General features: G+C 33.8%; 1 protein-coding gene across 2 annotated transcripts in view; it reads left to right on the top strand.

Annotated features, from left to right (window-relative positions):
- PPME1 (protein phosphatase methylesterase 1) overlaps positions 1-12067 on the top strand; it is a 60266-nt gene that overhangs the window by 18731 nt on the left and 29468 nt on the right. For both annotated transcript variants that reach the window (XM_010989470.3, XM_064492700.1), the window contains exons 2-3: positions 8140-8233; positions 8897-8989. In XM_010989470.3, the coding sequence (XP_010987772.1) occupies positions 8140-8233; positions 8897-8989 (187 nt within the window). The remainder of the gene's footprint in view (positions 1-8139; positions 8234-8896; positions 8990-12067) is intronic.

The following is a 12067-nucleotide window of genomic DNA, read 5'->3' on the forward strand; positions in this document are numbered from 1 at the left end:
TATATCACACTGATTGATTTGTGGATATTTTTTAATCCTTGCATTCTTGAAATAAATCCCAGTTGGTCATGATGTATAATCCTTTTAATGTATTGTTGGAGTCGGTTTGCTAGTATTTTATTGAGGATTTTTGCATTTACTGTGTTCATTGGTGATATCAGCCTGTAATTTTCTTTTTTTCTGATATCTTTGTCTGGTTTTAATATCGGTGATGGTGGCCTCATAGAATGAGTTCAGAAATGTTCCTTTCTCTGCAGTTTTTTAGAATAGTTTCAGAAGGGTGGGTGTTAACCCTTCTCTAAATGTTTGGTAGAATTTACCTATGAAGCCATCTGGTTCTGGACCTTTGTTCATTGGGAGTTTTTAAATTACTGATTCAATTTCAGTACTGGGTAATTGGTCTGTTCATATTTTCTATGTCTTCCTGGTTCAATCTTGAGAGATTATACCTTTCTAAGAGTTTGTCTATTTCTCTTAGGTTGTCCATTTTATTGGCATATAGCTGCTTATAGTAGTCCCTTATGATCCTTTGTATTTCTGTGGTATTGGTTGTAACTTCTTTTTTCTGATCACTGAAGATGAAATTAAAAAATACCTTGAGACCAGTGAAAATGAAAACAAGATCATCCAAAACCTATGGGATGCAGCAAAAGCAGTTCTAAGAGGGAAGTTTATGGCAATATAGGCTTACCTCAGAAAACAAAAAACTCAATCTAATCTTACACCTAAACCAACTAGAGAAAGAAAAACAAACAAAACCCAGTTTGCAGAAGGAAATAAATCATAAAGATCAGAGCAGAAATAAATGAAATAGAGACTTACATATTTGTGTATTTTTTACACACACATACATGTAATTTTAACCAGTTGTTGTAACCAAAGTTGTATCCTTTAAGGTACCTAGTTATTGTTGATGGAAACAGTCCCTGACATAAAATTTCAGTACCAAAGAAAGCTGTCAGTCAAGTGTAAAAATGGGTAACAGCATCTTCTGACATGCAGAGTTTCAAAATTAATTCCCTTTTCTCAGGAAGCTAATGAAGGATGTGTTCCACCAAAAGAAGAAAGTGCATCAAGAAAAATATGGGATATGGGAATGAGGGATCCAACACAGGAGGAAAGCAAGGGGAATTCCCAGGATGATGCTGAAATGACATGAATTTATCCTTTTCAGAGAGCAAGCATTCCAATTTGGAGCAGATGAATAGAAGGTGCCAGAAAAGGGAATTTCCAAAGAAAAAATGAACCTGATACATCATCTAATGTTATTGACCTTTTTAAGAGAAGTTTTACAGATTTCTCAAAAGTTTTTTTTTAATTTAAAAATGTTTAATTATGAAATATACATAAAATTTAAAATATATATATACAGGTTAAAGAAGAATAAAATAAATTCCCATATGTTTACCACCTAGCTGATAATATAGAACATTATCAGCATTTTAGAAGCCCATTTGCCTCTCCCCAAGAGCATTCCCACTCCCCACAATCTTGAATTGCACATTTATCATTCCCTTGCTTTTTTTCTTAAATAGTTATACCATGTACTTATGTGTTCAGAAAAAGATATTATTTAGTTTTGCCTGTTTTTGAACTTTATCATTAATAGAATCATACTGCATTTATTCTGTGCTTATTTCTTCCTCTAAATATTATATTTTTGAGATTCATTTGTGTTATTTCATGTGATTCTAGCATATCCATTTTCACATCTGTGCTGTATTCAGCTGTCAGAGTATATTATAATTTGTACATTCCACTGATAGTAAACATTTAGCTTGCTTGTTATTATTCTTTGCTTTTATGGAAATGCTTCCATGAACTACTAAATCGAAGCACACCAGTTCAGTTTTACCAGGTGATGCTTCAGTTTACACTCCCACCAGCAATGGATGCCAGCTCCATTTGATACAGATCCTCCCCAAATACCTGGTAATGTCTGGCTTCTTATATTTTGTCAACATGCCGGGTATGAAATGATACCTTATTGTGATTTAAAATTTTATGTCTTTTGGAGTGAGTCCATTTTCCTTGGTTTCTCCCCTCTATACATGTTATTAAGCTCTGATTTCCTTTTGTTTAAAAAAAATTGTCTCTTGACAGTGAATGAAATTGGGACCCTTTTAATATGTTTGTAGGCTGTTTGTGTTTCTCCTTTTGTGAAATGCTTGTTGATGTCTTTTGTCTATAAAAAAAAATTTGAGAAGCACTTAGTGATAGTTCAATAGAAAACTAAGCAAATAAAACAAAGGACAATGATTAATTCTGGAAAAAAGTAAGAAGTTGTATAATAAAGAAAATATAGTCAGTATACTATGTGGCTTAGCTGTGAACAGTATTTCTGTAATAACTAGCATTTATGAAGTACTTATTATATGCCTATTTGTAATCATACCTCAGAGCTTACAGTTGAGGAAATTGAGGCAGAGATAACTTGTTAATGATCACAAAGCTTATAATTATTGGAAATAAAATTTAACCTAAGAAAATTTATACATAGCCATACTATAAAAACTATATATAATTTTAAAGAATAGTTTTAATTTTGGCTAAGTCCAACTCCTAAATCTTTTATCATTTCTGCTATTGGTGCTGTAGCTAAGAAACTGTGGCCCAACCCAAGGTCACAAACATTTACTCCTGTGTTTTCTTCTCAGAGTTATAAAGTTTTAGCTCTTACGTTTAGGTTTATGATCCACTTTGATTTAATTATGTATGTAGTGTGAGGGTCCAGCTTCTCGTACTTTTTGCATGAATACTTTTGCAGTTGTCCTAACACCATTTGTTGGGAGGACTGTTCAGTGAATTGTCTTGGTCCCTTTGTTGAAAATCTATTGACTATAAAGGTTAGAGTTTATTTCTGGAGTCTCAGTTCTATTCGGACTGAATGTTAGAATATATGTCTACTCATGCTTGTACCACAGTCTTGATTAATGTAGCTTTGTAGTATCCTTTTACTGGAAGCCTTATCAAGACTCAGTAAGGAGGATTCTTTTTATTAGCCTCAAAGGATAATAATAGTACAATAATGACAATAAACATTTACTGAGACACTGAGCTAAGTACTTTATGCACATTAATTCATTTCATACTGTCAGCAGATGATCATAACTGTGTCAGACTTTGAGAGTACAATGGTGAACAAATGGAGAATATTCTTGGTTTCATGGATCTCAAACATTAGTAGCAAATTAGGTGCAGTGACTGGAGGATAATAACAAATATAGGAACAAACTAATTTTAGAAAATGATTAGTTCTATGACAAAAATAGAACAAGCTAATTTGAGAGTAACCAAGGGATAAGGCTACTTTAATCCTTATAACAACCCCTAAAAGACTGATCTTATGACCCTATCTGACATGAAGAAACTCAGGCTTGGAGAAGTTAAGTGACTTGCCCAAGGTCACACAATTAATAAAGGCAGAACTAGGTTATGAAATCAAACCTTTGGTCACTAGTAAATGTAAAATTAATTTAGGTTCAGGAAGTTTTAAGGGTACAGTATCCTCTCATTCTTTTCTCCATCTTTAAAAATTGTCCTCTTTCTGCTGGAAATAGGTTAAGTTCAAAGTATAGGCCAAGAACTCTTAATTTGGAATTCTTGGATGGATTTCTTGAAGCTAGTGGAATTATGTACAAAATATAAACGTATGCATTTTTTTTCTAGAGTGAGGGTTCATAGTTCATCAGATTCTGAACAGGGTCTGTGACGCTAGCAAAGGGTCCATAAACATGCTTGAGTCACGTGGTTTAGGGAGATGCCATATTTCCTGTTTGTCTCTCACAGCACTGCTTTGTTCCCTCTCTGCCAGACTTTTCCTCTGGTAGCAGGAGGTGGGAGGAAATTATACATTTATTTTGTTAGGTCTGAAATAAACTTTATTCTGGCATCAAAAATTCTGTATACGTTTATCTCCCAAAGTAGAATTTTATTTATAAATTATAGAACTTAGTAATTGATCTATTAGTTAAGAACTTTAGAATTAACTTTGATTCTACTGTCAGTCATCTTCCATATCTTGAACATTCCTAAAATTTGTTTATTGTTGTTTTGAAAGTTCTTTCTATGTTTTCCTCTTTAATTCCATTGCCAGCCTAGACTCTCATCTTCTCCTACCCAGGTTATCGCAGCACATTTTTTTCCAGAATCAAGTCCATCTTATACTTTTCAAGGCATTGCTCTTTCTGAAATACTTTAATCTGTGCATTTTATTGGCTTCTCATTTTCTGCAGTACCATCCAAACTCTATCTGACTTTTGGGACCCTAACACACAAATAACAGAAAAAGAACATATATTCTCCACTTTATTACTTACTATTTCTTTTTCCATGATCTGCTTTTATTTGTATCAGCTTTTAAAAATTGCTGGATTATTCCCACCTGGTTGCAGTTATTTTTAAAATTTGTTTGTTTTGTATCAATGTCCCCTATCACAGGCATCATACTGGGTCCTTATTTATGCCCTTCTCTCTGACTAAAATATCTTCCTTACCACTCCCTATTTCCCTATTTCCATCATCAATCCAAATTCTCTCTGTCCTTCAATGCATAGCTTAAATGTTACTTTTTCTTTGAAGTCTCTGTTTCCCAAGCTGAAAGTAATCTTTGTTCCCTCCTTTGAACATTCACAGCACTTTACCTATACCCCTTAGGGGTATTTAAAGTATTTATCTGTACATTATGTTAGGTATTTAGGTATTTGATATTAGCTTCTTGGGAGTAGAGGCATTGTCTCACTAGTTTTAAGATTATCCCAGCATCTCCTACCACCCCATCTCAGGTCCACCCTAATACATATAATAGGTTCTTGGTGAATAAATCCTTATTTTTAAAGTATAACTTAACCTTGTTATGCTTTTGAAAGTTATTTTCGTTATATCAGAATTCTTTCATTATGACTCCATGGAGAAAAAAGTCAGTAATTAATTCATTTTTAAAAATTGTAACTAAAAAGAGCCTACACAGGCTAAAAGGACCATAAAGTAGCTAGGTGTTAAAGAATACGAAACTATTTTTTTTAAACCAAAACTACATGCCTAAAATACAGAGTATTCTTTCTGACTAGAATATAAAGATTCATGTAAGGACCTTATTGTGTGCTTCATGCCTAACATTGGTTGCAAAATTTCCTGAAGTCATGGAGTGTATAAATAATTATGTGTCCAAATGAAGATGTTAGGAGTATACCAGAAAAATCTTTGTGGGAGTAGGAACAACCTTTGGAGGTGTATAGATTATTGGCTCTTTAACCAAATGGGAATTACTCATAAGCTGGTTTAAGTTGGATAGTCCCTGGAACTTTTTTTTTTTTTAATGAAGGAGATTAGAAGTGGAAGGTGTTCTCCTAGGCATAATTTCTGCTTGAAGAAAGTAATTTTCATTTAACTAGTGCCTGGGCAACTTGGAAAGTCTCTGTGGCCTTGGCAAAGTCTGCCATATTTAGACTCTGAAAATGAAACTTCTGATAATATGCCCTAAATAAAGCCTTACTACTTTTCAGAAGCATAAATGAGAGACTAGGAGAGAAAAAAAAAATCTGAGAATTAGCATAGCATTGGAGAAAAGAGCAGAGACTTTGAAGAGTGATGGAACTGGATTTGAATCTTGTCACTGCCACTTAGTAGTTGTATAACCTTGAGCAAGTTACTTTGTATCTCTAAATCCGGTTTTCTTCTGTAAAAAGGGGAGGAAAATAGCTCAGAGTTTTGTGAGGATTAAATAGAATCATAGAACCATGCCTGTAAATTGGCACAGTGACTCACTATTATGTACAGTAAATGTTAGGTACTATTACTATGATGGTATCCTAGGTCTAGACATCAAAATTTCATGCATGGATCCTTAAAATCTATTACATGCCATATTAGGGATGTTATAGATACTCAAAATAGTATATGCATAGGTGGATTTGTGAGTGACTGATCAGTAAGAATTCTGCTTTTAGAATGAAATTCTGCCGTTAGTAGTGATGTGGATGAACCTAGAGAATATTATGCTTAGAGAAAGACAAATACTATATGATATCACTTATATATGAAGTTAAAAAATAATACAAATGAATGTATATACAAAACAGAAATAGACTCACAGAAAACAAACTAGTGGTTACCAAAGACGAGAGGTAAGGGGGAGTGACAAATTAGGGATATGGAATTAACAGATACAAACTACTGTGTATAAAATAGATAAAAAGGATATGTTGTATGGCATGGAGAGTTATAGCCATTATCTTATAATTTATAATGGAGTATAATCAGCAAAATACTGAATCATTGTGCTATACACCTGAAACTAATATTGTAAATCAACTATACTTAAATAAAAATAAATGCTAGAAAAAAAAAAAAGTTCTGCTTTTAGTTTTCCAGTAGGCATTCAAGAGCAAGTAGCAAACCAAAAACAAAAGGTCTAGGCTAAAGTTGTAGTTTACTTCCACAGAGGGAGTTTTTCTATCAGAAGATAGGTTTACCTATTCATGAGCAACTACCAAATGCCAGATGTATTAGATCCTTTTAAAAGGTATCTTATTTTTCTCAGTGACTGCAACCCAAGGCAGAAAAAATTTATATAATTTGAATTTGCCCAAGTCCATACTGTTAGGAATTTATAGGGAATTATAGTGAAATGGTAGACACTGTGAGGAATTTGAACCCCTCATTCTAAATCATATACTCTACCTTTGTATTTCTAGCACCTCTCTCTCAACTCTAAAAATTGGGGAACTCTGAAACTTATCAGTACCTAGGCCACATCCCAGATCATTTAAATCAATTTCTAGAGGTGAGACCCAAGCATCAGTATTTTTAAAAGCTCCCCAGTTGATTTTATTGTTATATGAATTGGGAACTACTGAACTGTTTCAGTGCCTATTAGAGAATAGATAAATCAGTAAATACTTGACTTTTGAAAGAATACATCCCTGATTGCCCAGCTGCTCCATTGTAATTCTTTCCAGTATTATAGTCAACCTAGAGTGCTTTTGTATTACCTTAAGTTTTAAAAAGGAGTTCTGTATTATACTTTGTACATGTTTTCAATTAGGTCCCATAGCATATACAAGAAGATACCAGGCAGGAGGTAATGTTTTGTTGCTGACAGAATTCTGAATTTCCTACATTACTGGAAAGAAATAAGAATAATGGAAATAAGAGATGACTCAGGGTTTCTTTCTTGTGTTCTATCCAAGGTTGAAGGCATAGGTTGTAAATAGACATTTGTTGATTTTTTTTTAAATTAATATTCTTAATAATATATGGTTCAAAAATCAAAAGATAGAAAGAGATGTGTATTGAAAATTGTCCTTTTCAACTACCAGTCATAGTTCCCCTCCCAGGATATCATCAATGTTATATCAGTTTTCTCCCAGAGATATTTTAAACATATTTAAGCAATTACGTTTATACATATTTCTCATTTTTACCTAAATGGTAGTATGTTCGTTATGCTTGCTTACTCAACAGTGTATCTTACCTATACATAAAGAATTTTATCAGTTATATAATTTCTTCTTTTTTACAACTGAATATTATTTCTCTATGTACCAAAATTATTTTAATCAGTTATCTGCTGATATTCAAGTTATTTCCAATTTTTCTCTATTACAAACAGTGCTACATTGAATAAATAAGTCATTTCAATTCTGTGTGAGCTTGTCTTCAGATAAATACTCAGAAATTCAAGATGTTGATACTGCCAGTTTGCCTTCTATGAAGGTTGTATATTGATTGATTGAGAAATGACAAAGAAGCATGAAAAAATGTGAAAAATTAAAGGCATGAAGAAATATTAGTGACCAAAAATTATTGTAGCAGGAATAATACTAGAGTAGGTTGAGAGGATAGGAATGAGCCGATAGCCAAAAACACAGTGAGAAAACCAGCAGGTTTTGTCGTGTGTATATACACAATATATTTGTGATTAAAATGTACTAAGGAATTTCCTAACATCCTAAAAGTTTTATATATATCTGAACTTTTAAAAACACATTTGAATATAATACTTTGTGAATGAAAACATACCTTTATAAGAAAGTATGTTACTATTTTCATTTCAGATTTCCACTCAGTATTTGTTTATCAAGATTTTGTCTTTTCATGCATAACTCTTTTTAACTTGAAATCTCTTTTTTTCCTTAGCCCTGGAAGAAAGCGGGACTTTTCTCCTGTTCCTTGGAGTCAGTACTTTGAGTCCATGGAAGATGTAGAAGTAGAGAATGAAACTGGCAAGGATATATCCTTTGCAAAATGGCTTATTCTTTAGTAAGCTTATAACATTTTCTAAGTGTAGTTTCTAAAATGTTCTCTATTCCTGCTTTTTATTTCATTTTTATTCCTTACCTGTTCTTTGTACGGCATAGAATATTACTTGAAAGACTATGCCAGTATCTTACTTGGCTATAATTGTCTAATGTGTGGTGAAGGGATTAAGAATTAAATTCCTGAAACTGATCAATCTCTTGAGGACCCAGGGGAAGGTTTCATGATCCAAGTGAGTTGAACTGGGTTAGTGTCTAGAAACCAGGGACTGTGACCTCATTAAGGCAAAGGGAATCTTTTTTTTCCCCCATTGAAAAAGTGGTCATACTGGCTGCATGCTTCAAAAACAGTAGTTTGGTGTCTCAGAAACTTCTGTTCAGGTGCTTCTTAAGTTGGGAAGTCTGCAGCTTTGCTTTTAGTTTGGTCCTGCCTGAGTTTTCTAATCAATATTATTATGACTAAGTTGTCAAAAGCTTCAGTGAGGGGGAGAGAAATAGCTCAGTGGTAGAGTGCATGCTTAGCATACCCAAGGTCCTGGGTTCAATCCCCAGTACCTCCATTAAAAAACAAAAACAAAAACAAAAAAACAAAATTCAGTGAGCAAAAGCTTAGATATGTTATCTTTAACTATTCATACACTTTTCGAGTTTACAAGAGTGGCTCAGAGGGTCCAGTCCTACTCCTTCTGCATGGAGGAGGCCATTCTGCCCTTTCCTGGGCTGTGTTCACGGTAAGTAGTTGATAGTAGAAGTTGATGTTAGTGCAATCATTATTTATTTCAGGATGAATTTGACTAGCCTGACTCTTCCTTCTGTGCACACTCACTTAGCTTCATGTAAGAAGATTAGGGATGTAAGTTGAGTCCAAATGTTTATCATCGTGGGCCCCAAATCACCTGTTCTTTAAACTAGAGGTTCTTAACTGGAGTGAGCTTAAGTGCATGAATTCTTCAGTTTATAAAATGTTCTCAATATATTGCATTGGGATGAAGGGGATGGAATTGTCAAAAGTGGGGGTCTGTATCTCTGTGATCTAAGTCATAGATAAGCAGACAGTCTATTCAGGTGCTTTAGATAGAAATAATGTCTGTCCTCCCTAATAGAGCCTACTATAGTACTTAACACCTGGAGATGTCCCATAAATATTTGGAAGATGTTTTTTCTTTTTTTAAATAATGCTTTCTGTTTTAATGGTATTAGTGAGCTACTAGGAAGTAAATAATACTTGGTTGATGATACCCTGGTCTAGAGTAGAAAATAAGTATCTGTGTGAATACTGCCAATTGTAGATCTTCCCAGTATCCTTGACTCTGGGATGGGGTAGCCCATATGTAAGGGGAGATGGTGTTAAGGAAGACACTGGCAACATTGCTGTCTAAAATGAAATTGTTATCTCTTGTATGTATCAAGTAGATATACATGTGTCCTCTACTTACCATTAGGGAGTCTGAAGGATAGAAGGTGGGAGCAAGTGGGAATGCAGCACTAGGAACCTGGAGCCGGATGGCTGTGGAGTTGAGGAGGGCCCTGAACTTTTTCATTTTGCTCCTGGCAGCAGGATTATTGTAATTAAGTGTAAAGGTGCCTCTGGTCTCTTCTATTAGACTATGAATTCCTTGAAAATAGGGGTAGTGTCTGACTTCTTTTGTTTCCAAATGCCTGAAACAGTTCCTGACACATAGGCACTTACTCAACCGTTATTAAATGATTTGACCCTTGTCTTGTTTGCTGCTTTCTTTCTCTTAACTCTAGGAGGTAGCTGTATCATTTGTCCATAAGTTGCAAACTTTCATGTCTCTGGGCCTGTGTTATCCAATAGAAATGTAATGCAAACCACATGTATAGTTTTAAATTTCCTAGTAGGGACATTAAGTAGGTAAAAAGAAACAGGTGAAATTAATTTCAAAATGTATTTTATGTAACCCGTTGTATCCCAAATATTATCATTTTGACAGATAATCAATAAAAAAGTTACCTTTGCGATATTTCACATTATTTTTTATACTGTCTTTGAAATCCAGTGTGTGTTTTATACTCGTAGTGCATCTCAGTTTAGACTAGCCACATTTCAAGTCCTTAGTAACATGGCTTTAGTCATTTACATCCCTCAACTAGATTATCAGCTTTTTTCGAGGCAAAGACCACGGCTTATTTATGTGGGGCACATATTTTATACTCAAGGAATGTTTTTTGAATGAACAGGTAACTGCAACATGTGCCTGTTCTTAATGTAACAACTATATTAGTAAATGTACTCTGATAGCCCTGAGCCAGGGTCAGAAATGGTTCATGTGCTGTGACTCTCATGTTGCCTGGCTCTGCTCTAAACTAATATACTTTCACTGGGCAACTAACATGTTGGAGACCTGGAAGGAAAGAGATGTGTGACTGGGGAGAGGAAAGAGGTATCATCTTAATTGGCATGTCACATCCATACAACTGAATTGAAACTGGGAATAGTTACTCTAGGCTCTACCTGATAAGAAATTTGACAAAAAGTAGTCTGTGGAAAGGAAAAGCTTTATTCCAAGGATAGTACTTAATAGGTCATAAGATTTTGTAAAATTTGGTGAGAATTACGTATGTAGGCCAGAGGTAGCCTCACTATATTCATTGAACTTTTGAGTAGCTACCTAGGACTCTAGTGCAAAATCAGAGCTAATGTTAACTGAACATTGAGTCCTTAGAAATGAGGGATCTAGTTAGGTCTAGATCAGACTTTCCGTGAAACAGCTATTGCTTTTGACACTAAGGGGAGGAACAATGGAGTAGAAGTCAGGTGATGTGATTTCTAGTTCTGATTTTGTGAGTACTAGTAATAAATAGATATTACGAGTACTAGTAATAAATATAAAGGCTACTTAAGCCCTTGAGTAAGTCACATAAGCCTTTCTGTAGTCTCCAAATGCAGTCTCCCTACACTTGAAGATGTCTGTAAAGATTATGTATAATAGTGGATATGAAAACTGTTTTTAAATTATGAAGTCTTGTACAAATATTATTATAAGCTATTTGTTGACATGTATTGATATTAAGTAATTTTATCCCATAGATAGGAACAATAAAATAACATGGAAAGTGCCTGGCGTAGAGGAAGTGATTGATAAATAGCTGCTGACATCATTATACTTGTTATCATTGTGGAAGATGCCTCTGGTTCTTCTTTTACTCAAGTGTATTCTACAGATGACAAGTTCCATGAGAAATTAATGAAATAGGGATTTTGTGATTAAATGAGTTTGAGAAATATTACATACAATATATATCAGTAATATTTCAATAAAGCTGGGGAAAAAGATTTCAGGAAATACCCAAAGAGATGACAGGAGGCTACATTTTGTTGACAAATCAAAGGGGCTTTTCCTCCTCTCTTTCTTATTAATTTTATGTGTTTTAAAATATTTTTATCATGAGAATATAATAAAAATGATATGTTTAATCACTTAAAGGGAAAAATATGATTTAAGAAATCTGATTTGTGTTATATGTTGACTCTTATGTTGGTAACTTACCTTGATTCTGGTCTTCTTTTTACTAGTAGTTATATGACCCTGAGCAAATAATTTCCTCTCTTGTCTTCAGTTTCCTCATTCATAAAATGTGAGAGTTACCCTAGACAGTTCTCCTATTTTATTTTTAAAAGTAAAAAAAAAAAAAGTTGGTGACATTTACTAACACAAATTGTGATGTATTATTGCCAGAGAATCTGGTTCATTTGAAGAAGAAGATCCTCAATTATTTCAGATTTGTTTAAACATCTCAAATTGTACCTCATCATAATATTATGATTTCTTTTTCAATATATTATT

Source organism: Camelus dromedarius, chromosome 12 (assembly GCF_036321535.1).
Source record: "Camelus dromedarius isolate mCamDro1 chromosome 12, mCamDro1.pat, whole genome shotgun sequence".
Taxonomy (NCBI): Eukaryota; Metazoa; Chordata; class Mammalia; order Artiodactyla; family Camelidae; genus Camelus; species Camelus dromedarius.